This window comes from Lepidochelys kempii, chromosome 14, assembly GCF_965140285.1.
Source record: "Lepidochelys kempii isolate rLepKem1 chromosome 14, rLepKem1.hap1, whole genome shotgun sequence".
Classification (NCBI taxonomy): Eukaryota; Metazoa; Chordata; order Testudines; family Cheloniidae; genus Lepidochelys; species Lepidochelys kempii.
This window is the reverse complement of record NC_136393.1, coordinates 9,211,725-9,239,393: the sequence shown is the minus strand read 5'-3', so window position 1 is coordinate 9,239,393 and position 27,669 is coordinate 9,211,725. Positions and strand designations below refer to the sequence as shown.

Genomic DNA, 27,669 nt, shown 5'->3' with positions numbered 1-27,669 from the left:
GAGAACAGAAATGCAAAAGCATGAAATCAAGAGGGCGAAAAATATTCATGCTAAAAAATGAATCATCCCTCTCCCCTCTTTTAAAATTTCAGGGTTATTAATGTTCTGATTTTTGTTTGTTTTATATTTGGTCTTTGGTAAAGGATACCGACCAGGAAAAATGTTGCAGCAAGATCCTCTTGAAGTGAATGGGAGTTTTGTGCACAGAACAGCTATAGATTTAGGCTTGAGCTAGCATGAGGTGATCTGGCATGATTTTAGACCTGACTTGGAACAATAGATGGATAAAGTAAATGCATTGACTAAATATTGCTCTTCGAGCATCCTGGAATATAATCTTTAAAGGGAAATGTTTGCTGTCTTTGCCACATCTTTCTGTCACTTCTCATGCTGTTGTTCACTGACACTGAAATCCTGCTTTATTTATGCTTCATGTTTCTTTAATATCCCTTCTTCCAAATGGCAAATGTTTGGTCTGATAGCTGGTGCCAGAAAGTAAAACGAGGAGAATCTTGAATCCATTTTGGAGAAGAGAAGCTACCATGCGTAACTTTGATATTTAGAAGCCATTTTTACAGCAATGCCATTTTATAGCAATTTCTTCCCCCCCAAAAAGGATAGTGATGCCAGATTTGAGACACGTGATGTGGGAAAAAATAACTGGGCAAGGTTCTCGGTCTATAAATCCCAGATTAATCATAGTTTAAAAATACCTTCCACTCCAACTGTGGTCGATCAGTGGAGCAGGTCAACTTAATTCCTCTGAACCTATCTTTTAGGCTTGAGTTCTCATTTTCTATTGTCCTGATACAGTATTCATTAAGTTACATTATGCATGAATGATATAAAAACACACCCTCCAGGAAGATGTTTATCTAACTTCCCAGCATGAGCAGGATTCCAAGCAGATGGTATTTACAATGTTCAGTGAGAAGTTCTACTACAAACCCAGTTAAATACAATGATGGGAAAGGCTGGAAAGCAGGAAAGTTTAGGTCCCCTCTGTGTTTGATTCAGTCAAATCCATTTTGCCACCTTGTTCTTCAGAAATTCCATGGAACCCAAGTGGGAAAGAGAAGTTTGGCTTCCCTGTCTGATGGGATAAAGTATAACAAAATCCAGGTGCATAAATTTCAACTTCACTTCATTGGTCCTAAATATACTCCCATGATAACTGGAGATTGGATGGTTCTCGGGATTGGGAATGGATAGAGATTTTCACCTATCGGAATGGAAATATATCTAGTGTTTTCTGGCTCTAGGTCACTACTTCAAACCCTAACCCAGCTGATGGACATCAGCAGTTGTTCATGTCTGATGGTTTTTGATTGTCTCTGTGAAATGAATGTGGTGCATCTCGACCGGGGAACTGGTGTTACTAACTGGCATCCTTTTTGGCAGACTCTTCTGAGGGGCCAAAGACTGAATTGGCATGGAGGTGGAGCTTTTGGCCCCATGTCAGAATTGGAACTCTGATTAGGAGCTGTGGGTCCTTGGTACCTCTAGAAATCAGGCAGAAGGTGCAACCCAAAATCATGGCTCTGTCTCTGTCGGAAGCCGGAGTCTGGGTGCTGGTTATTAACCGACACCCTCCATTTCAGTGGCAAGATGTGTGTATCATCTGTGATGTGCTTGGGGATCCTCTGACATGAAAGGTGCTGCACAAATGTGAGATGACTGCATCCCCTGCATCGCCCTAATTAGGCACCTAGGGACCCAAATTTCATTGAAAGTCAATGGAATTTACATTCCTAAGTCACTTGAGTGCTTTTGAAAATACTACCCTAAAAGCCTTAATACAACTTCATAAGGATGAACATTTCACAAGTTATCACAAGTACTTTATTGCTTTCTCTGTGGATATTATTTTAAAATCAAGAGTCTCAACTCAGTTGGTTCCTTTTCTTTTAGCTCTGTAATTGTTAAAGACCTTCTATTAGTTTTTGCCTAGAGATAAGATAGACAGAAGGCATTTTAAATGTATCAACAGCTTAAAAATTTCCAGATAACTTTACAATGGGCTCAACAGCTAAATAATACAAATATTGGAGTTAAACCATCGTTAGTTCAACCATTTTTCTACTACTACTGCAGTTGGTCTAATATTTCAACTTAAAACATAACTCAATTGCCTCAGGAAGAAGAAAAAAAGGGCTTTGGGGCCTGTACTTACATCATACTCTGCAGTAGCTCAGACCTTGAAAAAACATCTAAGGGAAGCTGTCAGAATTGTTACAGTGCCATTTAAAATGAGATCTGAGCTACAGTAAAACCAGGGAGGGAAAGAAATTTATTTCCGAACCAGTGAATAATGAGGGGAATTTAACTGAACTCAGAAACCTCTCAAAACTGTAAAAGATCCTGTAGCAAGAAAAAGGAAACACAAGAAGCCAGAGCCATGTTTCTTCTGTTTTATTTTGTTCTGTTCAGTATGGTTAGGGAGCTGTGGAAATGCTATCTTTAAAAAAAAAAAAAAAAATTGCCTAATGTTTATACAAGGCATTGAATGTGAAAAGCACCATTTATTGTTTTCCAAACTGCCAAAGAATCCCGCCATTTTGGAGAAGGTAAATTTTGCAGATGAAGAAGAGCAGAATTGCTATCCTACCCTTATCCAAATCCAGTCCTCCTCTCTGGGTTAGGGAAGCAGAGTGGTTTAGTGCCTAGAGCTGGCAGTTGGGAGTCATCTATTTCCAGCTCTGCCACTGATCCACTTGGCCACGCCCCAATGTCTCTGTTTCCTTTGTAAAATCCATATAATAATGCCGACCTCCCATGGAGTTGTTAATCATCTGGAAAGCACTTCAAGATGCTTGGATGATGATACAGGAGGTGGTCAGCATATGACATTCTCCGACTGAGGGAAGAAAGGAAGGAAGTGCTTAAAGTTGAAATATTGCAAGGTAGAAATAATTGTTAGGATAGCTGTAGGTGGGCTGGGAGAGGCTATGGCCCAGTCATGTTCCATGTCAGATCACAGACTCCTAACAGCAGCACATTTGTGTTCCTCATAGTTTCATTTGATTGACCAGAAACATGACTTTTCCCCCATATCCATTTTTATCTCTGAATTTCCTATGGAAGGATTTGGTGCAAAGTAATTGGGAAAGGATTTTGATTCATCTTCCTTAGAGAGACATTCTTTACCTCTTAGCTTTGACCCTCCTATCTGAAAGCCTGTCAGTTCAGAATTAATTATAAGCATGACTTCGTTTTATGTTGGCAATTAACCTTCAGATACTATCTGGTCTCTATTTCAGGCAGATCTGTTATTTTTGAATAAGCCATGCCAACTTGTGTTGTGATCCCATCTGATGACAAAGCTAAATAACTCGTTTTCAGTGGTGGTGTAGTCGTGTTGGTCCCAGGATATTAGAGAGACAAGATGGGGGAGGTGCTATCTTTTATTGGACCAACTTCTGTAGGTGAAAGAGACAAGCTTTCAAGCTACACAGAGCTCTTCTTCACGTCAAGAGTTCGTCCAATAAAATATATTACCTCACCCACCTTGTCTTTCTAAAACTAAATATGGTCAGGTCTAGGCAATACTTGGACAGGAGTCCACTTCTAAACACCTAGGCACTGAGAGAAGTGGCTTGTGGTATCCAGCCTATTCAGCACAAAATGAACATCCCATCACAGAGTTAGGTGGGATGTTGTGCCATCTTTGGAGTGAAATGTAAAACCCAAGTCCTAACCACATGTGGTCAGGCAAGTTCTGCTGGCACTTCTCATTAAAGTACAAGGGGTTAACCTCACTGTCCTGGCCCAGTTCTATCTTGGGGTAAATACATTCTATCTAAATTCCTCCTGAAGTTTCAGCCGGAAGCAGTGTTCTTCACTTCCTGCCCTAAACATCTGTTTAATTCTAGAGGCTGCTGCATTTTAGTGGTGGATGCAGTCTGAGGCCTGCTCTACACAGGTCTGTGCATTCAGCGCCAGTTGCAGGATCGAGGCTAAGGTTTGTAAAAGCACTTTGGGATTTTGTGAGCTGAAAGAAGTCCCATTAACAAGCTGTTTTGATTTGCTACAGAAGGTTTAGAAAACTTTTTTGTGTCATATGTGGGTAGGTTTCCACCCCTAGAGCTTTTTATTGCATGTTAACTGACCTTTTCAGCTGCTTTATATGTAGTGGGTAGAACCGAATACTATTTTGCTTGGAATACCAGACATCACAAAGACTGCAATACAAATGAATAAAAAGCGGCAAAGGCAAATCATGCTTGATATTCTCAAGGCTTCCTTTATGGGGTCTTGAAAATGTTCCTCTGAAGTACCTACATACTCTGTATCCTCAGCAGTAATCCACAATTCCACATTCTATGTTGTAATTATTATATTACCAGGCAGAGCTGCCAGGTTGTGGAGTGTGGGAAACAGTCATCTAAATTAGTAAGGCAGGCAACAACTCACTCTATGCTTTTGTGGTCCAGAATAGCATCCTCAGTGCAGCAGGACCTCCCTGGGGGCCCGATGGAATCAGCCCATAGGTCACAACCAGCCCGTGGGACAATGCACAACAGTCAAGCATGCAGTGCATGCCTTGTATACACAGACAGCAAGACACTGGGTCCCAGATCTCTGCCCTTGCCTTCTCTGAGTGCCTTCTGTGCTGGGATTTGGGGTTGTGGACTCCCATCTGCTATTTACCACTTGGATGCCACCCTTTTGTTTCACATGTCATCACACAGCTCCTGAATGGGAAAACTCTTCTAGCTTCTGCAAACCCGGTCTGGGTAGAAATAGTGGCTGAGAAGTGAAAAGTTCTAGGTCCCATTACCAGCTTCTGGGCCATTCTGTCCTTCCTTGTTTTCAAGGAAGGATACTTGACTCATCACCTCTTCCTGGCTATCACTGGTCTGCTGGGTTTCCCCAGGCAGGCTCTGGAGTTTTGACTCTCAATTTCAGGCTGTAACTGAAGTGGGAAGCTAAGCCATTTTCACCCTGTGGCTTAGTAGCGCTACATTGCATAACCTCCTCTTTGAGAATAGGTTAGCGCTGTATTTTGATTGGAATACACCAAACTTGCTGGCTTTCTCTTCCAATCAGGGTTTCCTGAAGTTTCTAATCCGAACCCCAGATGGCTAAGGTTTACATCTCCATATCTGTGAGATGGGGGCAAATTCTTACAGTGCAGGATTAGAAAGAATCCTGAGAAGGAGGAAGTTCACTGGCCTGCCCAAGGTGGGAGCCTTGATTAAAAATAATAGGGAAACTATTAACTGCAGCTTGCCCCCTGTTTCCAGTTGCTCAGCAAAGGGAAGGTGGAAAGGGGTTTAATGTTAAAACCCATCCAGCATCAGAAGGGCAGAGAAAAGGGAGCAGGGGCTGCTCCTAGAGGGGCATAGTGGAGGTCAGCAGGGCTCAGAGAAGGGAACCTATGGGCTGGTTGCTGGGGCTAGGGACAGTACAGCTGTCAGGGTCAGGAGGAAGAGGTGGCTGTTAGGAGGGAGGAAGAAGTTTGCAAGACAGTAACGGGGGGGCCGAGGGATGCCGACAGCGGGCTCTCTCCGCCGCTGCCTGGGCCCAGGGTAGCCAGGCTGCCTGGCGACCTTCTACTTCTCCCTGCGCAAAGGCGAGGGCGAGGTTCGGCTGCCGAGCGGGGCTCAGTGACCTCCCCGCAGCCTGGCCCTGGAGGAGGTGCTGGGCGCGGGGCTGTGGGTGGAGGCTCAAGGGGGACGCGGCCCTTTTGCAGGGCGATGGACGATCCACAGCCCAGCCCGCTCCGCCTGCGGCTGCCTCCGGGCGCCCCGGGACCCTCGCCCTGCCGGGGAAGGGCGGGCAGCGCGCTCAGCCGCCTCAGGCCCTGCAGAAATAAAGGCCCGGGGTGCGGGTCGGGGTCGGGCCCCTCCCCACGCCAGCAGGGAGCGGTTCAGCGCAGCGCCAGCCAGGCAGGTGCGCACCTGTGGGAGCCTCCTCCCGGAGCGGGTAGCGCAGCGGGCTGGAGTATCCTCAGGGGCCGGGGTAGCGCCGGTGGAGGGGACTGGTGAGCCTGGGCCAAGGGGGGCTGCCGTGGGGCCCGGGGAGGGCAGAGGTGAGCCTGGGGCTGGGTGAGCCGGGTAGGGGGGAGCCCGGGGCGTTGCCGGGGAGCTGTGAGCCCGGGGGTTGCCGTGGGACAGGGGGGTGAGCCTGGGGCCGGGGGGTTGCCGGGGGGCAGGGGGGTTGCCGGGGGGCTGTGAGCCTGGGGCCGGGGGGGTTGCTGCGGGGGGGGGGGTGAGCCTGGGGGTTGCCGGGGGACAGGGGGGTGAGCCTGGGGCCGGGGGGTTGCCGGGGGACAGGGGGGTGAGCCTGGGGCCGGGGGGTTGCCGGGGGACAGGGGGGTTGCCGGGGGGCTGTGAGCCTGGGGCCGGGGGGGTTGCTGCGGGGGGGGGTGAGCCTGGGGGTTGCCGGGGGGCAGGGGGGTTGCCGGGGGGCTGTGAGCCTGGGGCCGGGGGGGTTGCTGCGGGGGGGGGTGAGCCTGGGGGTTGCCGGGGGACAGGGGGGTGAGCCTGGGGCCGGGGGGTTGCCGGGGGACAGGGGGGTGAGCCTGGGGCCGGGGGGTTGCCGGGGGACAGGGGGGTTGCCGGGGGGCTGTGAGCCTGGGGCCGGGGGGGTTGCTGCGGGGGGGGGGTGAGCCTGGGGGTTGCCGTGGGGCCGTGAGCCCGGGTCTGGAGGGTTGGGGGGGGAGGGGGGTTGTCGTGGGGCTGGGAGCCCGGGTCTGGAGGGTTGGCGGGGGGTGAGCCCAGGGCTGGGGGGGGGGAAGGGGGTTGTCGTGGGGCTGGGAGCCTGGGGTAGTTTTAGGGCGGGGTCAGGACCCCCAGGACCTGGTCCTACCTGGCGCTGCGCCGGCCGCGCGGCTCTGGGCTCCCACGTGCACTTTGCCGCCCGCCCGCCCGGCCGCGATCCCTGGCGCTTGGCTGCAAAAACTTGTCTCTCCCGCGACTTGCCCGCCGGGCCGGGAGACCGCGCCGCGCCCTTGTCGCAGCCTCCCTCCCCCCCGCGCCCGGAGCCGCCGCCGCCCCCCTCCCCCCCGGCTCTTTGAACGCCCTGCTCCCTGATTTGCAATTCTGGGCTCTGCCTCCCCAGGCTCCGGAGGAGGCGCCGCTCCCCCCCCTCTCCCCCCCGAAAGCGGAGGAGGAGATCGCCGCCCGGCCGAGCCGGCTCCGCGGCCACAGCGCAGCTGGCTCCCCGCGTGGCGCGCAGGTGCTGGCTCCGGGCGGCGAGGGCTCCGGGCGGCCGGCTGGCCATGACCGGCGGGCCCTATGCGGAGTGCGGGGCGCCGGGCAGGACCGCGGGCGCGGCGGCGGGGTTCCCAGGGGGCCAAGTCTTTCCCGACGGAGCCGGCGGGGGGCACCTGCCCGGTCCGGAGCCGCAGCAGACGGGCAGCAGCCGCTGGCACCGGCATGTCTGCGGGACGGCTCCTGCTTGCGCGCCCGGGAGGCTCCCTGCCAGGATCGCCCCGGCTGCAGGAGCCCTGACGGGGGAGGCGAAGCTCGGCCCGGTTTGAAAGTTTGCCAGGCACCCGCTAGTTTTAATTGCTGTAAAGATCCGCGGGGCTGTTTCCAAGCATGGGAGACAGGCGGCCGGAGGCTCGCGCCAGCTCTTCCCCTGCCGTGGCTGCCAGCTCCGAAGCAGAAGAAATAGAGGTTTTGGAGTCGGAGGATGTCTTGCCTATGGCCACAGAGGATGTAAGTTTCATTTGCTTTCCCCCCCCCGCCCCCCTCAGCGGTTTTAATCGGATCAAGCTATTTATAGCTGAACTTCAGCAAGAATAGAGCCCCCCGCCTCTCCCAAACCCCTTTTGAATTGCCCCCCACTCTCCATATCCCTTAGCCACATAAGCCACCGGTGAAATCAAGGGGCAGAAGAGCATTTCCAATGACTTTCTGCCTCGAGCCAAATCTTTCCCCAACAAATAAAGCTGGGAAGGGGGGATTTCTAGGGTGATATTTCTGTGGTGCCAGCAGCAAGCTGGCTGCTTCACAGATGTGTGAGGACATGGTCCCTGCCCCTAAACGCTTATAATCTACATACATTGAGACCGGGAATCCAAAGGGGGCTGAGCTGTAGCTCACGAAAGCTTATGCTCAGATACATTTGTTAATCTTTAAGGTGCCACAAACACTCCTTTTCTTTTTGTGGATACAGACTAACAGGGCTTCTGCTCTGAAATCAGCTCCCATTGACTTTCAGCAGGAGCCCTGTAGTTAACTCCACTTTGGTTCCCTTGAAAATCCCCATTTTAGGCTTTTTTTCATCTTAAAATCCTTTACAAACATTCGTCTCTTCTGTTACCATGCTTACTTTATACTGTGCATTTTTGCCACCTAGAATCCAACAGAAGTTAAGTGTTGGTGGGTTTACTTAAACCCACAGCTATCATAAATATTTTCTGCCACTCCAAGGTTGTTTGTGCTTCAAGAATATTATCAAGGGCCTTGTCCCTACAATAATTTTTGGAGAACTTTATAACAAGCGCCACATGGTCCATGTTCAAGGTGTGTGATCTGATGTTCTTTCATTTTCACTGTGTGCACACGCTGCCTTAGATTTCAACCTGAGTCCTGGTAAGCAGCCTAATTTAGTTGTAAACCTTAATCTCTAAAGATTCTTAAACAGCGAACTTCTTATTTACCAAGAGCAGCATCTCTGTGTTTATAAGTCTGAGAACCCATCTCTCCCCCTTCCCTTCAATGGTTCAGAAGAAGATTTAGGGATCCTGTAGCTCTCTTAACCCATGGATAGTAAAAGATTAATCACTACATGATGATGATTGCATTCATACTGGGGAAAGTATGCAGCCAGCTAAGCACCTACAGAGCTGTTCGTTTCTCTGACCGAGGTGTTCCACTGATGGTGCTACAGTTAGGCTTCTAATTATCCTGTTTCTGATGCAAAAACCAACTGGTCAAATTGAGGGGGCTGATATGCCATCGGTGCTTGAGTAACTCTCATTAGCATCAATGGGAGGAAGATTAGCAGACCCTTTCGAAATGTCTGAAGCATTAAGCAGCAGTACAGAGAAGTGCTGGAGGAAAAAAACATATATTTCCCAGGAGCCTTTCATATCTCCATCGGAACCCCCTAGACCAGGCGTGGGCAAGCTATGGCGCCGGATTCGGCCCATCAGGGCTTTGGATCCTGCCCATGGGATTGCCGCCCATGGGATTGCCACCCCTGTGGCATGGTGGGCCCCGTGCCGCTCCTGGAAGCGGCTGACACCACATCCCTGTGGCCCTGCGGGTGGGGGACAGAGGGCTCCGCATGCTACCCTCACTTGTGGGTACCTCCCCCCGCAGCTCCAATTGGCTGGGAACAGGGAACCCTGCACCCCTGCCCTGAGCCCCCTCCTGCACCCTGAACCCCTCCTGCTCCCCAGCCCCCTGCCACACCCTATACCCCTGCCCTGAACCCCCTCCTGCATTCCACACCCTCTCCTGCACCCCAACCCCCTTTTCTGAGCCCCCTTGTACACCCCCGCACCCCTCCTTTGCCCCAAACCCTTGCCCTGAGCCACTTCCTCCACACCCCTTCCCACACCCCCTCCCACACCCCTGCCCCAGCCCTACATTCATGGCCCTGCATGCAATTTCCCCACCCAGATTTGGCCCTCGGCCCAAAAAGGTTGCCCACCCCTGCCCTAGACCCTTGTGAACTCTCCCTGCCTCCCCATCTTGCTGTGCATCCCCCAGCCTGTGAACAGTTAGTTTGTTTATTTATTAATGAAGCACAAGACACCTCAGTCTACCCATTTAGCTTTGATGACCCATGTTGACCTGTGGAGTGCGGGACCTGGTACTGGAATTCCAACCCAAGTTTCCCGTATCCCAGTGCAGAATGCTGATACCGGGCTACCAAGTGGTCTTGATGCTTTGAATCTTCTAGAAGTAGAGATGGGCAGTGAAGTGTTGAAGTATTTGGAGAGCCTAAGATGAAAGCTGCTGTGTGAGGACCTGATCCAGTGCTGATAGTAATCCATGGAAAGACTCACATGGACTTCAATGGGTGCTGGATCAGGCCCTAAGGGCAAAGAGTCATATGTTATTTAGGTCTCAGTCTGCACTACCAATATCATGTATTCTATTTTTACAGTCCTGCTGTTTCTTGGCAGGTTATTGTCCCCATTTGCTCACCCCCTGCTCCAAGTGACTTGGGAGACACCAGTGCTCTCCACAGGCAGAATCTGATGCTCTTCATATGAACTCCTCAATGTAAATGCTGAATTGTTGTGTGGATTTTCCCTGTATAAAAGTGCTTTATAAACATTAATGGGCCAATCTTGCATTTTCCATGCACCAGATGAACATTCACTCCTTGTATGCTGAATTACTTAGCTGGGAGTTTTGGGTGCATGAGGAAATCGTGATCATGGCCAATCTAACCATTGCAATGTCTCTTAGGTAAGGTAGGCAAAGAATCTACCTAATGACAGATGGAGGAAGCTGAAGCAGAGAAGTATAATAATAATAATTAATACATTTATTTTCAAGTGCCCTCCACCAAGGCTTTTGGGGCATCAGCAAGAATGAAAATGAAATAACATTTATAAATACAAAACATATAAAATGACCACCCTGTATAGCTATAACATTCAAGGGGTGACTTGCCCAGGGTCACAGAGAGAAGTGACCAAATTCTGAATGTTTTCTGTCCTCATAGGTCCATCCTTCTAGAAGCACGTAGATACTGGTTTTGTATTGGATTTCTTTCCCAGAGGGTAATAAACCAGGTATTGTTAGCTGGGAGAACTGAGTTTGTTTCTGGGTTTTAGCACTATATGTGGTCAGCGGCGAATTCCCATGTGTAACATTACATGAGAGCTTGGATGGAGCATATATAATTAGGGCCCTAAGTCTCCCAACACTTATTTATACAGAATCATGTTTTTGGGGTCTCTTTGGTAAGTACTGTAGCTGCTTGGCTGGCCTTTAAGAAAGAGTGTTCTGGTTTCCTTACTGCTATGAAGAGAGAGAAGCAAGCAATGCCTTTGAGCTACTCCAGCCTGCTGTAGAATCCAGTCATTAATCCTGCAGTGTGCTCAGCAGCTTCACTATGGTTTTAATGTCAACAGATGTTGAAAGTGCTGAGAACTGGGCCAGAGTGGACTCTAGGAATGGGAGAGGAAGAATGTCCTCAAGGTAAAAGCACACAGCTGGGTGGGATCTGGATTGTAATCCTGGCACTGCCACTAACTTGCCGTGTGACCTTGGGCAAGTCACATAAAGCCCACTCCAGCTCCCGTAGAAATCATTCTGAGATCTTTCTATTGACTTCAGCTGGAGTTGGAGCAGACTTTTTAAAAGTGTTGTGCCTCAGTTTCCCCATCAGTAAAATGGAGATAACATACACCAACCTGGAAGCCTGGTGGTGAGGCTTATTTTGCTGATGATGTAGAAGTGTCAGGAATCATTTATGTGCAATCTGTAAATAGAATGCTACAGAAGATGTTGTGACAGTCCCCCTCCCCCATGCGATCAGTCAGTGAATTTCAAGTTGGGACTAGGAGGCTGCAGGATACCCTCTGAAAATTAAAACCATTTTGTTAGGAGCATGCCCAAGGCCAAACTGGGATCTGATATTTCTCTCTCTCTCTTTTTTTTTTTTTTTATTGGAAACTTGAGATACACTCACTGGCTTGTCTGCCAAGAACTGACACACAGTCGATTCTTATACAATGCTAATCACTTAAAAAAAAAAAAAAAAGGGGGGGGGGAACATGTATACAAAGGAGGTTATGCTGCCACAGCCTTGGCTTCAAGGGAATGGCACCACTGTTGTCTTACAGCACTCGGAGTGACATTAAACAAAGCCAGGATTTAAAATATCGTAAAACATTAAAGCATTGGGCAGATTTACAGGGACAACTGGGAGTTTATACATGAATATCCACTCGAACAACAGCTTAACTAATTCCATGGAAATTCAGTGAATTAATATGTAAACCACGGTCTCTCCACTAGGTAGGCATACTAGGCAAAGCTCCAAAATTGACTGGAGGGAAATATTCCTTACTCAATAGTTAAGACTTTAACCAGAGCTCTACTCTGCATGTAACAGCAGATGCATTTTGCTTGTGTGAAATCTGGTGCTGATTATCTTTCTCAGCTTGCTTTCATAAGTAAGTGAGGGAGACACAAATCAGGAGTGTTGTGCTGGGGTAGCCAGCTGGCAAGATAGGCATGAGTGGACTTTCAAATACTATCCTGGGACTAATTCTTATAGGGACCCTAGAACTCGCTGGGTTACCGTGTCACCCTCACATTGCCACCTGGCAACTTCTTCCTTTTCACAATGCCCCATAGGAATGAGACGCTGTTATGTCAGGTTTGAAAGTCCTACTGGGGAGCTGTCTGTTGCTCAGGCTTCCTGTGTTCTGATGGATTGTGAGCCTGATGGGGAATGCGGTGGTGAGCGCTTTAGATCTGAGGTTTTGCAAAATGTAAAATGTAGCCAAGGATTGGCTCGTTTAGTGTTCCCAAAGCACTTGAAAGCTACAACAGCTGTGTGCACCTAACTGTATGTAAATACGCACCTGACTCTGTATGTAGAGAGGGGATTCTCAGGTAACTCCTGCATGGTTCTCTTAATTGCACAGCTGATGTCACGGGGTTTACTGGGCAAACCCTTGGCACTTGACACCCCTGAAGCACTGCAGAGGCATTAAGCCTCACAACACCTCCCCTCTGCATGGAGATGCTAACATTATTATCCCCATTTTCCAGATCGGGTCACGAGGCACAGAGAAGGTATGACTAGCCCAACACCTCGCAGCGAGTTACTGTGAGAGGCAGGATTAGATGGCAGGAATTCCTGGCTCCCTATCCCATGCTTAGACCACTAGATCATTCCATTATTTGCCTGTTAAAGTATATTCCCAGAATGAATTGCATTCTAGTATAATTGCTTATACCTTTTTTTCCTTTTTTCCTCCTTTATGCATTGCCTCTTACCTATCAGCACTGGAAAGCTCTGTTTGATCAGGTATGTGAACAATTCCTATATTTTATCATCCTGCTTTTGGTGAGGGAACCTCTAACACTAGCTTGCTTTCCTGTGTGCGTTAGACTTTCCCCTCCGCGCTGTGCTGCGTACATTCTCAGACGAGGGCTTTAATGGGTGGCCCATGTGAAACGAGTTTCGCCTCGATCCAGACCCCAGCGCGTTGGCGTCTGCCTCATAGGCACCACCACTGCAGTTACCTGCCCCCCATCCCCATAGGCAGTGCCATTAGCGCAGCCAAGGGTTTGAATGGGCCCTGGAGACTGAATTACCCGGCCATCCATAGAGGTGATCTCCCCCAGGTCAGAGCTGAGGGTGTGTGTGTGTGTGTGTGTGCGTGCGTGCACGCCTGCATTGCTAGCAATTGTGCTGCACCTGTTCTCGGGCTAGGAGACCTTACTTTCCAAGGCTGTCAATCCAGCACCTTCCTAATGATTGCTACATTCTTTGAGCTCCTTCAGTTTCTGCCAGCAGAGAACCTGCTCCTTTAATTTTAAAAGTAAAAAAAACCCAAAAAACACGTGCATCTGTTTCCACAGTGAAATCCATAATTTTGTCAACTAAATGTATAGGAACCAAATCCTCAGCTGGTGTAAACTGGTGTAGCTCCACTGATGTAGATGCTAGTTTTATCATCTAAAATTATAATCCACACTCCAGATTATCAATTTGGAGCGTGGATTATAATTTTAGACGCTATAACTAGTATGCTTGCTTTGTGGCATTCCTTCCATCTAGCACCATGAAATGCTAAGTAGATTTTTTTAGGGTTACCTCCTTGACTTGCTTCTAAACTGAAGCACTGTGTAAATGAAATTGTAAACTATGGCTCTTAATGCCATAGACTTGTGTGTGTGACTATCACCTTGTGTAAGGGAGCGGTTCCTCTTACATTGGCATCATTCTAGCAGCACTAAAGTTCTGATGAGATTTCTCCACTGCTTTATGAGGCAATAACCCTGATCCTGAATGTGAATAAACTACAAAACCAAAGGCTGTGGTACAGTCTCCTCAGAGGGATGCCCTTGTGGCCAGAGGTGTCCGGTTATCATTCAGTAAATATTCTGGCTGCTAGCCATGACGAGTGTCCATTTATAACCCACTAAGCCATGCTCTATTATTAATCCATAAATCTAGGTTGAGTAGCATTTGTCCGTGTGCTGCACCATAGCCAGCTGGTGATGGGAGGCGTAGTAACTAGATTATTGAAATGGTCAATCATATTTAAATCTCTGTAGTATGTTTTAATTTGTTAGCGTTCTATGTATTAACATGGATTGCTCCCATTCAGAAGGCCGGGGTTGCAATAGGAATCAGTTGTTAGTTGCGCTTGAATGTTTGTTTCAACCATTCTGAATTCTTCTCTGTTTCAAAATTTTGTTTTACTTTGGGGCAGATCCTGCAAGCTCCCTGACGCCGCACTGAAGTCCTTGAATCCTTGCAGGATGGGGCTTTTGGCTTGTAGCTGACTTGGGCTCAGAGAAGAATCGGCAGGGTCTAAGTGGGTGCAGAGATCTTGACTGAACAGCAGAAGTGTCATGTTTTAAAAATGGCTTGATGGCAGTTGGATTTGTGGTACATTTCCCTAATGACAAGGCAAACAGACTGTAAATCAAAATCTCTCATAATTAGCCACATTTGAATTAGGGCTGCAATTGAAATTTAAGCCCTGTCAATAAGGCTTTATTATCAAAGAGAATGCAACCCACGAAAAACCAGTCCCAAGTTCTGAGTAAATCAATACAGCCTTTGTTGCCTGTGGGCAAAAGCAAAAAGCAGACGTCTTCCTTCAGCATTATATCAGTAAGACAGAAAACCCATTAGCTTAGCAATGAATAGTGAGATGCTGTTTGTCATGAAACACATTCCCCGTATCCAGAAATTCACTGCACCAAGAAAGGAGTGTGTTTTGTTTAATGCCAACTGGAATCTGTGTGAAACATGAGGTCAATATAAGGGATTTCTGCGGCACTGGCTAGAGAACACAGATGCACTGAAACATGCAGCTCTGCTGTAAAGTGCTAAACCCAATTCCTTCTGTGTGTTTGCCTGGAGGGCAAAACAGGTGCCCAAGGATTTTGTGTGCATTAACATAAAGGGAGGACCGGTCTTCCTGGAAGTCCTGTGCTGTTACCGCTCTGATACTTGGCTCATAGTATTACCGTCCTTACTCCCTGTCAGCTGAACCATGCAGGTCTCTCCAGTCAGTCTTGTGGTGAAAGAGAACAGCTGGGGAGGAGGAGAGCAGGTGAAAGCCCTGGAGAGTGAGTGTGGGAGCCCTTGAGAATTCACAGGCTGTAATCCAGGCTCTGGCTGCTAGGGCGATGGAACTACCGTGAGGATAAATGTGGTGATTAGAGCTGGTTGGAAGATGATTGCTCTCCCTCCCCCAAGAATTTTTGATAAAATATTTTTCATTTTTATTGAAAAAAAGGTCTTTTAAATTTGGGAGTTTCCCTGGGATAACTGGACATTTCTCAGTTTAAAAGTACAAAATTTGGGGGTTGGCTTTTTTTTTTTTTGTAAAACACCCAAACATGAAAACAAATATTTTTGGCAAAAATTTCCATTTAATCAGAAACCATTTGTGTTAAATATAAGATCTATATGTTTGTTTGGATGGAAAATGTGCAACTGGCTCTGGTTGGTCTCGCTGATCACTGCCAGTGATCCACACCGCCCCCTGCAGAAGGGTGAATTGCACCCTAGGCAGCCAGTCTGAAAATCCTGGAGATGAGAGTTGTGCAATTTCTGTTTTAAACAAGTAAAATAAATAAAGCCTGGAGAACAGGTGGGTTCAGAACTGCCTGCTCTTCTGTGAGGTTTTAATATACCATGCCCAGGGCGAAATCCTGGGCTTATTGAAACCAATGGCAAAACTTCCCTGGACTTCAGTGGGGCTGAGCAAACAGACAGATTTTCAGTGTTGCAGCTCCTATTCAACAGAATATATCTGTGGTGCATTTTCATTTTGGGGCCATGGCCCTTAGCCAGTAGTAACTCATTGGTTACTTTTATATGGATTTGTACATTTATTTATTGTGCTCTTAAACGCCCCCGACCACGCACACTTTAGCTCTGCATCTGCCACTTCCCATGGGGCTCAGGCCGTGTTTGAACATTTCACACATTTGTTTCCATTTAAAATCCTAACTCTGAGCAAAGCAAGGGCTGCTCTTTTCCTCTCTAAAATCTCTTGCTTTTCATTTGGAGAGGACTCATTTCTTGCTAACCGTTGAGATGGATTACATTGCAGGTGGGGCAGAGAGACAGCTTTTGGGGGGCAGGTCTTGGCAGCATGAAGGCAAATGTGGCCATTGTCTTTTGCCTTGCATAAATAACACCCCGGTTAATTCTCTCTCTCACAGAAAGAGGGAAAGGGTGTTTCCCAATTCCCATGTGGAGGCAGCTTTGCCTGGTGGTTAAATTAGAAGACTGTGAGTCAGGACTCCTGGGTTCTATCCCCAGCTTTGCCACAGGCTTATTCTGTGGCCTTGGGCAAATTACTCAACTTTTCTGTGCCCCAATTATCCCCATTTCGGGGATGAGTGAAACTTAATCGCTGTGATAAAGTGCTTTGAAATCTTCTGATGAAAGTGGGCTATAGAAATGTGCAATGTTTATTGTCACAACAGACCCACGTTTATGCTGTTCCCCTAGCGGGGAGGGTGTGGGTTTTTCAGCAGCTCATTGATCAGGTTCCAAAAGCTGGAGTAATTTTGTCCTGGCCTCCGTGTCTAAGCTGCCAAGGATCGGTTCATGGGATGGGTTCCCGTGTCTAAGTACCCACCTCCCCCTCCCCACACCTTGGTCAGTGTCTGTGGGTGACAGCAGGGTATTTGCTTTAAATAGACAGCCTTTGCTACCCCATCACTTTGGTTCATCTGCCTTTGAGTCTGGACTGCATTTTTGTTGCAGCTGTCTGAGAAGGCATGGATTCTTCCGTGAAATTTCGATGTGGGTGTGATGGTATCAGAGAAAAAGAGTTTACTGAGAATCTCAGGAGATGTGTGGGCAGCTAATGGGAAGCTGGAGCTCAGTAAGAACTCTGCATACATACCACAGATCAGATGATGCATTCTTGTCAGTGCTAGGGAAAGTTAAATTGATGACAATAGTGTTAGGAACAGATGCAGCTGAGCCCAGTTTGCTGCCATTTCAGAGCCATGGTTAAAAGCTGCTTGCAGTGAAGTCCTTGCTGTTTGCCTTATGAGAAGGAATAGGTTGCTTTCTTGGAAAGGGCCATTTCCCTGCAGTTGTGGAGATGCAAACATAACAGTCCTGTGCTAGTGCATGAGAAAAAGGACTACAGCCTGAAAGTGAAAGTGACTAGGCTAGCTTTGATGAGTGCAATGCAAAAACCAACCGCATAGACAAGGGAAAGTCAATGAGACTTTTAAGTCCTTTTGGCTATAGGCCTGGATCCTGAATGATTGAAGGTGAAAAGTACTTTGCAGAATTGGGCCCACTGATCAAAGTTGGTGGTAACTCGGGCAAAGAGTTATTTTTCAAGTAAATTATCTTTATTTTAACAGTGACCCCTTTCTCAGTGTAGCCTTTAACACAGTTAACACTATCTATTTCCCATGCTATAGAGTGATTCCAGTTTGTTCATGTGGACACTATTGAGTTAAAAATCGCACTTTAGTATGAATTATTTTCTCCTACTCTTGTTCTAGGAAACGTCTACTGGCTGTGTTTAGCAAAACCAGCAAGATAGCTTAATTTGAGGTATTGGCCATGCATGGCCAATTTTTCCGTTTGCCCTGTAAAATCACTTCTTTCCCCTTCTTTATGTGGGTTTTACACAAGGCAACAGGGATGGGGAAGAAAAAAATGGTGGTTATCAAACTGCAGAAACTGACGAGGGGCTCAAGGAGATGCAGAATATTTTCTAAAACTACTTTTAACTCCTTTAAAACGTTGGCTAGATGTCAAATTGTTGCTGTCCCTTTAACACTAAACATATTTTGGCCAATCCTAATTGTAACAACTGTCCCTATTAAGTGCAGTGTGTCAACAAGCAGAACCTTGTGGGATATAATATAAACTACGAAACACCCCTGGGTGGAGGGGGGCAGGGTATGTATATATATATATTTTTTAATGTGGACTAAGGATCTGATCCAAAGCCTAGTGGTGTCAATGGATGACTCTTGCTGATATCAAGGGGCTGTGGATCAGCCCCAAAAAGCAGGGTCTAGCTTCATCTGTCCAGATCGGAGCTAGAGGATTTTTCCTCTTTCCCGACCAAGATTGGGCTTGTAAAAGGGGGAAAGAAACTTAAAAGCTGGGAGAGCTCATTTGATACCGCACAGAGGGGGCTCTGCATCTGTCCCATACCCTGAAGTCTAATCTCATTTACAGTTGTCAGTGTGGCCTGTTGGAGGAGATGAAAGGGAGAAGACAAGGAGGCAGAATATATTAGTCTCGAGCAGAGGGCGCTAAGAGCACCTGCCCCTGCCCCATTACCTTGAGATGGGGGCAACGATGGCAGCTGGACATGTGTCATCTGCTGCTCTTTGAGGCACGCTGTCCATGGAACACACGATTAATGAGTCAAGGGAGGGTCTATTGTAAGCCACAAAGACTCGGGGCTTAAGTAGGGCTCTCAATCCTCTTTCTTCCTGCAATCGCCATCACTTTACATTTCTCAAGTGGAGTAGGGGGGCACAGCCAGCCGCTGTCTGAGACCACAAAGCCTCCCTTTCGCCTCCCTCCCCAAACTGCTGCTGACCTTTGTCACGCAGCATTAACCTTTTGACTCTGCCGTTTTGGGCTTCGGGTTGGAAAAAATCAATGGAAATTAATTGCACTGTGTGTTTTTTTTTTTTTTTAAGAGAGAATGTGTTGGGAGGTTGGGCAGTGGTGTGTTGTCGTTTTTCTTGAATGATGGGAAGTTTCTTGTGTGCTGATACTATATGGATCCCTCTTTCTTATAATAATGATTCCATGGTGCCCTGCCATCTGAGGGTCTCCAAGTGCTTTGCAAACATTAAGCCTTTCAGTATTTATCATCGTCCCACTATGAAAGAAGGGAAACTGAGGCACAGAGCAGTCAAGACTTGCTCAAGATGGTGCAGCTGGTCACTAACAGAGCTCTAATCCCCTGCTTTAACCAGAAGGCCCTCTTTCATCTCCCTTGCAGACCCAAGACTGCAATCATCAAAGAGGAGTGGGTAGGTGCCCAAGAGATGGGAAATGCTACTCGGTGAGGTGGAAACAGATGCATTTAGTTGATCTTAAATGCCTCATGAGTCAGATTTTTGAAACCAGGTGAGCACTGCTGTGTGCACTCACATCAGGTGTTTGCCTTTAGATGGCCATCTGTCTATATAAGAACAGCCATACTGGGTCAGACCAATGGTCCACCTAGCCCAGTATCCTGTTCAACAGTGGCCAATGGCAGGTGCTTCAGAAGCAATGACCAGAACCGGTAATCATCAAGTGATCCATCCCCTGTCATCGAGTCCCAGCTTCTGGCAGTCAGAGGCTAGGGACACCCAGAGCATGCAGTTGTGTCCCTGACCATCTTAGTGTCCATTGATGTACCTATCCTCCATTAACTTCTCTAGTTCTTTTTTTTGAGCCTCGTTATAGTTTTGGCCTTCTCAACATCCCCTGGCTATGAGTTCCATAGGGTGACCTTTGTGTTGCGTGAAGAAATACTTCCTTTTGTTTGTTTGAAACCTGCTGCCTGTTAATTTCATCGGGTGCCCCCTGGTTCTTGTGTTCTGCGAAGGGGTAAATCACACTTCCTTAGTCACTTTCTCCACCCCATTCATGACTTTGTAGACCTCACTCATGTCCCCCTTAGTCCTTTCTTTTCCAGGCTGAGCAGTCCCAGTCTTTTTGATCTCTCCTCATACGGGAGCTGTTCTGTCCCCTTCATCATTTTTGTTGCTCTTCTCTGAACCTTTCCCAGTTCTAATGGTTTGGGGTCTTTTTGAGATGGGGTGTCCAGAACTGCATGCAGCATTCCAGGAGTGATCCAAGTATTCATGACAGGTTTCAGAGTAACAGCCGTGTTAGTCTGTATTCGCAAAAAGAAAAGGAGTACTTGTGGCACCTTAGAGACTAACCAATTTATTTGAGCATAAGCTTTCGTGAGTTACAGCTCACTTCATCGGATGCATACTGATGAAGTGAGCTGTAGCTCACGAAAGCTTATGCTCAAATAAATTGGTTAGTCTCTAAGGTGCCACAAGTACTCCTTTTCTTTTTCCAAGTATTCATATGGCCCTTATGCACGTGCCTTACAACACCCAGGGCAGGGCAATTCTCTCCATTGTACGAATGGGGCACTGAGGCACAGAGAGAGCAAGTGACATGGTTAAGGTCACCCATGAGATCTGTGCTGCAGCAAGGAACTGAACCCAGGCCCCTGAAGTCCATGGCTACCACGTGAACCCCTGGACCATCCTGTCTCACAGGTCACTTACTCATGCAATACCTGTCTGGTGTTTGTTCTTTGGTTGTATGTACACGTGATTTAGGCAGCCAAAGAAGTCTATATGTGCAAGTTAATTTGCCTAGCTTTGAAAATCTGTCCTAACGTGCTGTCTTTCTTTAGATGGATCCCTGTGGTGAGAATCACATACACTAGAATGAATATTACTTTGTTTGCACCTCAGTATTTCAGTGCTTGTCTGTGTGTGTGTGCCACAAAATTTACCTGCAGATTATTAGTATCTTCTTACCACATGCAGTGCAAACAATAAGAGTAACAACTACCCTAGAGAAGGGAATATCTCCCTCTCCCCCCCCCCCCCCCCCGGCGACATTTGCAACCAGTAAATCAGCAGCAGGCCATCAAGTCTGATGTTGTGATCCTCAAATGTTGTTTCTGTGACTACTGCTCCCCTGCTGATATCACATAAACAACACAAATAGTTATTAATAAGCCTATCCCACCTTGTCACATGCCTGTCCTCTGCTAGGACGCCCTCGGGGGTCAGCCCAAACTCACGGAGCAGGGCCTGTTTGAACAGTTCATAGTCCCCTGCCTCCGGCCCTGTCATCTGGCTGTACACCTCCACGGCTTTGGGGTCCAGTAAGGGGGTAAGAAACTGGAGCCTGTCTGCAGGGTCAACCCTGTGCATCTCGCAGGCATTCTCAAAGGCCGTCAGGAAGCTATCTATGTCCTCCCCCTCCTTCCGCTGAGCCAGGAAGCACTTATCAAAGTTCCTTGCAGTCTTGGGTCCCCCCTCACTCACCACAGCCGGGGCCCCACTGCTCCTCAGCCTGGCCAGCTCCAGTTCATGCTGTCTTTGTTTCTCCTTCTCCTGACGCTCCCTCTCCTTCTCCTCCTGCTCATGTTGACGTTGTTTCTCCTCATGTTGACGCTGTTTTTCATGATCCTCTAGCTCCCTCATTTTCATCTCCCTCTCCCATTCCAGCCGCATCCGCTCCAGGGATGGGGAGCTCCGCCGGGAGGATCCCCTGCTGGCTGCCGGGGTCAGGGTGCCCTCGGTATTCGCTGGACTTCCCCCAAGCCCTCCCCCAGGCATAGGTAGGAAGGGTCTCGGGATGTCCTCGGCAGCAGTCTGACCCCTCCCAGCCCGGTCAGGCCCCAGGGCCCATGCTGCGTCTGCCGGGCGGCTTCCCTCAGGGACAGGGATCGGGTCATCCAAGCGATCCCTCTCCTCCAACTGGGCAATCAGCTGTTCTTTGGTGGACCTCCCGATGCGCAGCCCCCTCTGCCTGCACAGCTCCACCAGGTCGCTCTTAAGGCGTTTAGCGTACATCTCCCTGCTGGCCACTCGCAGGCTGGGCAGCTTTCCACGGTTTCCAGGAAAAGCCCTTAGTGTGCCAGTCCTTCTTGAGGTCACCACCTCTTTGCCAGGGTCGAGCTACAGACTCCTCCGCCCCTGGGACCGCTCGCTGCAATCCCCCGGGGGACCCTGTTACTGCAAAAGTCCTTCTCTCTGGTCACACATTCCCAGGGGTTAATCGCCCCCCGAAACCGTCTCTCTCTGAATCTTCAGCACGCCAGGTCCCTGTCAATTCCCCTTCGTTTTACTGTTCCCCAGTCACTTACTGCAGGAAGCGCCGTTCACGGGGTGCAGTACATCCCACCGCTGCCACCAGTTGTCACGGAGTGTGGGGGAGTCCAGGCCCTGCACCCCTCTTCCTGGGATCCACTGAGACTCTCAGCCAGCCAGTAAAACAGAAGGTTTATTGGACAACAGGGACACAGTCCACAACAGAGCTTGTGGGTACAACCAGGACCCCTCAATCACGTCCTTCTGGGGGAGCAGGGAGCTTAGACCCCAGCCCTGGGGTTCCCTGTGTTCCTCTCCCCAGCCCCAAACTGAAAACTAAACTCACCCAGCAGGTTCCCTGCTGCAGCCTCCGTCCATATTCCTGGGCAGAGGTGTCGCCTCCCCCTCCCCCTCCTGGCTCAGGTGACAGGCTCTCAGGTCTCCCATCCCCAGGGCACATTCCCAGGTCAACACTCCCCCCTCCCTGCTGAGTCACATCGTCACACTGCTCCCCTGCTGATATCACATAAACAACACAAATAGTTATTAATAAGCCTATCCCACCTTGTCACATGCCTGTCCTCTGCTAGGACGCCCCCTATCCCCTCCCATGCAGCTCAGCTGTCAGATTCCCTACTCCACTGGCCGTTCCATTTCCCATGGCTGGCTTCTCTTCCGCTAACTTCCCAACCGGCATTGCATCAGGCTGTTCAGTTGGTCATTGTTAGCCATAAATGCAAAGCCTGCTGGAAATAGAAGCCATCATCATGCTTTGGGACTGGGTACCCCAGTGGAGATGGGCTCTGGCGGGTGGGACTAGAGCAATGGATGCTTCTGACCATGACAGTGATTTTTACACTTTCTCACGCATGTGCGCGCGCTCTCTCTTTACAAGTCGCTGTGAATCGCTTCTGATATTTAAAGGGAAAAACCCAGGTGACAAATTTCCAACCAGACTTATTGGGCAGACTGGCTAAAAGCAGTGAAGCAGTGCAGGTTGTGGCAGGGCTGATTGGCTACAATGGGTTGATCGGTTCCCCTCTTCAAGCTAGGGTGAGTGTTTCTGATTCCTGCCCCTTGACCAAGGTTAAGAATCCTGCTCGTTCTCTCTGCCTATTCCCTTTCACTCGCTTGCCCCCCTCCCCACCAACGATGCCAGGACCAGTGGCTTTATTTTCCTTTTGGCTTGGCTGGCACCTTGGCAGGATCACCTGATGGGACCTCCATAGGGATATCTGGAGACTATAAAATGGCTTATGGGCTGCAGCTTGCCATCTTTGCCCGGACTCCAGTGGGAGTTTTGCCTGTGCGGAGACTGCATGTTCAAACGTTGCAGGCGCTTGCTATTTGATTTGGCCCAAATATGTTAGGAAACTAATAAATACAATTAATAGACAGAAAAAATGCTAGAAGGATGAGTCCAGTCTTAAACAGCTGAGGCAAGTTTATTGTCAGCTTGATGCATCTCTGGATTTGTAAAAGCTTGAGGAAGTTTCTTTACAAAAATATATTTCTGTCCCCCCTTTCCACCTCTGAAATGTCTGGGAAACCAGATGCGATGGAAGTCAAATTGCACTCAAATGATTTTACCTCAGCGTTGCCAGTGTGATTTTCAGTGGCATACTTACTCTTCCATTTCAGTTTAATATGCTGAGTGGGTTTTTTTAGATGCACGCTTATTCTTGCTAATGCATTGTTTGGAACATCTCGCCCTGCATGTGAAAAACCAGTAAAGCAATATTAATGTTTAAGCTTGTGTGTGGTTTTTATCTTATTTTATTTTATTTTTTTCTTAAAGTCTTAGATGCAACATGGCCAAATACTGCTATGCAAATTGCCTATGTGCTTAGTCTCACTCCTCAGCACTCTGATATGATTGCAGGTCCTGTCTCTATAGGAACAGTGCCAGCTGGCTAGCTAGTCAAAACAACTTGGAGGTTTCTCTCATTTCCCCCCCCCCCCCCCAAATCATCACTTATGCTTGTCACATTTGAAAGGCTTCCAAAGTTACCTTTCAAGAAATCTGGTAGGCGAGCGCTTTCCCGTAGGTATGAAGGTCACACTGTGTTTCTATAGGGCTGTTGTTGCTAACCCACAAGTATATGTTTAGAAAATAAATGCAGCTGTGGGTGTGACACAAACTAACAAAATCCAGGAAATGCCTAGTTGAGGCTATGATCTGCTTCCAGCTCTTCACTCTGTCTAGCTTAGTGGCTGCACGCACTGGTCTGAAAACTTTTCAGTGTCTGATGTTGCCAGATCTCTTGAACTCAGAAGTGTGCAGAGCTCCTAAGCAGATGATTTGGTAGATGGCATTCTCTTCTCAGAGTCAGTCATTTAGCATAGTGCCGGGGGCACTCTGTGGATGTAGGTACCATTCTGGGGTGAGAGCAGGCCTCGGAGCGTTTGTGTTCGTGTAAATTCCAATGACATTTTTGCAAGAGTAGAGTCACTAAGCCTAGTGCCCTGGTCAAATTCCCAGCTGGCTAATTGTGTGCTGCTGAAAATGCTGCAGTTTCACCTGGAGAAGTTGGATCTCACTTCCCCTGTTGTGTGTGGCTTGGTTTTTCAAAGGCCCCAAGAGAGTTAGGCACCCAGCTCAGTGAGAGTTGAGTACCTAACTCCTTTAGGCCTCTCTGACAAGGCCAGCTTATGACACCGGTGTAGTGTGCGTGCTGTGTCCCACCCCAGAGGTAGCTGGGTGGCAGTGGTGGCTGGGCCATTCCCGAATGTGCCATCTGTAAAGCTCATGTCTTGGATGGGTGCTGTAGATGGTATATTTGAGCTCAAGTCCTTTTCAGCTGCTTCAGCCCAGCAGGGAGCACAGCTGCTGCCATCTGACCCAGGGGCTGTTGCCATATCATGCCAGTGATTTCTAATCAGGTCATTATGCAAAGGGATGTTCCGCTGGGCTGCCATCTTGCTGTGCCCCCTTGTCAGCTGCACTGGGGCCAATCCACAGAGGACCTGCTCTTGAATAATAGGCTACGCTTGTCAGGGTGACTACCTGACGCCATCCGTGTCACACAGTTTGCTTCTGAGTGGGTCCCCAATCGGAGTTCATCTTTCACTTAAAAAACAGAGATCCCTGGCAGGGTTGCTATGGGATCTGATTATAATTGGCGCTGTGCATATGCTGGGGCCTTACTCGGGGTCAAGGAACCATCAGATGAAGGAGTCTCACTCCAGCTTTTAATTCTCTCTTCCCTCCCAAACCCCAAAATAAACCCCTTGCATTGGTGAGATTTTTTTTCCCCGCCATTGCTTGGGAACAGCTGGTGACCAGAGTAATGATGGGTGAAACTGATGTTAAACAAGCCCAATCAATCTTCCCTGTAGAAAACATTCTTCACAGTCTCTGATACTTGACATGCTGTATGTGGCGTCTGCTTTGGAACTTTTGGGAGGAGACAATCAGATGGGGGAAAAATAATCTAGGTAGTCAGAGGAAAAGCCAAGGGCCCGATGGCTATTGATAAATCCCTGGACCCAGGCCCTTCTTGGATAGCTCTTTCCCTAGGAGCTCTCCCCTCCCTGCTGTAATCCTTTAGTTATGCAGACGTGGCTGAGACTGAGGCCTGGTACGCGCTACAGAGTTAAGTCGACGTAAACTGCTTTATGTCGACATTGTAATGTCAATGTCTGCACTACGATGTTCCTCCCACTGATGTCACTTGCCTGCTATGTCGACTTAATTACTCCACCTCCATGAGAGGCTGGAGAGAGGCGTAATGTAGACACTACATTGCTTATGTTGACTTACCTGGCCTCCAGGAGCTGTCCCACAATGCCCATTGTGACCGCTCTGGTCGCTGTTTTCAACTCCGCTGCCCAGAGCAGTGGTTCTGGTGCGGAGCCAAAGACATGCCGCTTTTACAAGGTCCCTGCATGCGATCCTCTGCAAATGTACCTCTTGGTATGATCACAGAATATCATCTCCTCCCCTTTCCCCCTGTGCTTTGAATGGTGCAAGCCCTTCCCGAGACACCCTGCGCTAGAGTTGCAGTGGGAGAGCTGCTCGTGATGCACGGCTCTCTGGGTCAGTAAGTGCTGCTGCTGTGGGCGTGTGCCACCGACACAAGGAGCGTAGCGTAGACACGCGCAACTGAACGGATTCCTACGGTGTCTGTGTGTCAACTTAAGGCGACATAATTTTGACATGCCCTGAGACTAACAGAGACCCTGGCCTCTGCAGCAAACTAGCTTCTGGCATCTGACTGTGATGAGGTGGCTAGCTGGGGATATCCTGAGGATGGACAGACAGACTGCTTGCTTCCAAGACAGAGACAACCATCTCAACCAAGGTGAAGAACGGGAAACATCATACAGACCATGCCGCTTAATCCTGCATGGTTCTGAGCACATTGATCTTTATTCAGCAAAGCACTTACGCACGTGCCTAAGTGGTTATATGGGACTATTCACCTACTTAAAGTTGGGCATGTGTTTTAAATACACTTTCCTGGATTGGCATCGTAGTGCTGGGGACCTTGCAGGACTGATCCCTCAAAGAAACAGGTGATCTGCTCTACCAACCAAAATATTGGAAACTAAATGTTTTATTTCTGCTGATTTCCTGCCAGCCTTTCACAGGAGCTTTCATTTAGGCCTACATTGGGAGCAGGAGCAATTGATGGATTATTTTTTTCCCCTGATTGCTTTGCTAGAGCCCATGTAATCTATAGACTGGGTTAATACCACAGCTTTCAGGAAAGGGTAGAAATCTCTGTTCAGCCTTGTTTGAGAGAGTCCTGGCTGGGATAACACAGTTCTGTTCTCCAGGTGGCATTGGAGTCTGAGGTAGGGGCACTAGCTTGGTTCTGATCTGGGTTTCTCCTGATTTCCTGGAGTGCAATCAGAGAGCAAATGCTAGAGGCAACAGCAAACCTCCTTGCTGGGTGAATCCTTTGGGAAGGGTTGTGGAATGTGTTGGGAATCCAGACATACACCTGGCTGGCTGGCATTTCTAGAGAGACTCTATATAAGGATATTGTCAGTTGACATATTTTTCCTTCATGGATCTTCCTCCTTCCTTTTCTGTAGTACTGGTGCCTATTCCCCCAGCTACTCTCCCTCTGTGTTTCTGATAGTGGAGACAAAAGGTGATGATTGTCTGACTCCTTCATTCATGTACCAGTCATTTCAGCACTGGGAGCTGTCTGTTTTGTGGTACCTCAGAGTCAGCAGAGGGAGCTCACACATTGTTTTTGTGGGTCCTGCAAAAATGGTGGTTTTATTTCGGGCTTTTTTTTTTTTTTTTTTAATTGAATGGTCCACTCAGACAACCTGGCTTGGGAAGCGTTCCCTCCAGAGCAAAGCTGTCGCCTGTTCGCAGAGCAGGATGTGGGAGGCTATACTGACATTGCCTTTGCTGTACCAGTTTTGTTGATATACAGAGGATGCTGGTGTCCAGGGAAATCAGCCAGTTCTAGCTCTAAATTCACTGCTTAAAGAATGGGTTTTCTTTAAAGCCATTCATTTGCTTTGCCGTTTTCTGTATCCTGCTTGCCATTTTGGAGAATTATTTTGGGTTGCATTGAGCCAGATATATGGTGTGTGTGCATAATGGCTCTCATGTCTGTCAGCATGTTCCATGGTCTGGCATCTTACCCATATCGTCTGCCATAGAACCCCATTGCACTAAAGCGGCCAGGATAGGGTTGACTGGGTTACCGAGCGTATTATGGGATGGAGCCACACTCCACAC

At 48.3% G+C, this 27,669-nt stretch overlaps 1 protein-coding gene across 1 annotated transcript in view; it reads left to right on the top strand.

Annotated features, from left to right (window-relative positions):
- Positions 1-6,793: 6,793 nt before the first annotated feature.
- RHBDL3 (rhomboid like 3) overlaps positions 6,794-27,669 on the top strand; it is a 132,130-nt gene continuing 111,254 nt past the window's right edge. Inside the window, exons 1-2 of the mRNA XM_073310419.2 lie at positions 6,794-7,667; positions 12,937-12,960. Of these exons, the coding sequence (XP_073166520.1) occupies positions 7,548-7,667; positions 12,937-12,960 (144 nt within the window). The 5' untranslated portion in view covers positions 6,794-7,547. The remainder of the gene's footprint in view (positions 7,668-12,936; positions 12,961-27,669) is intronic.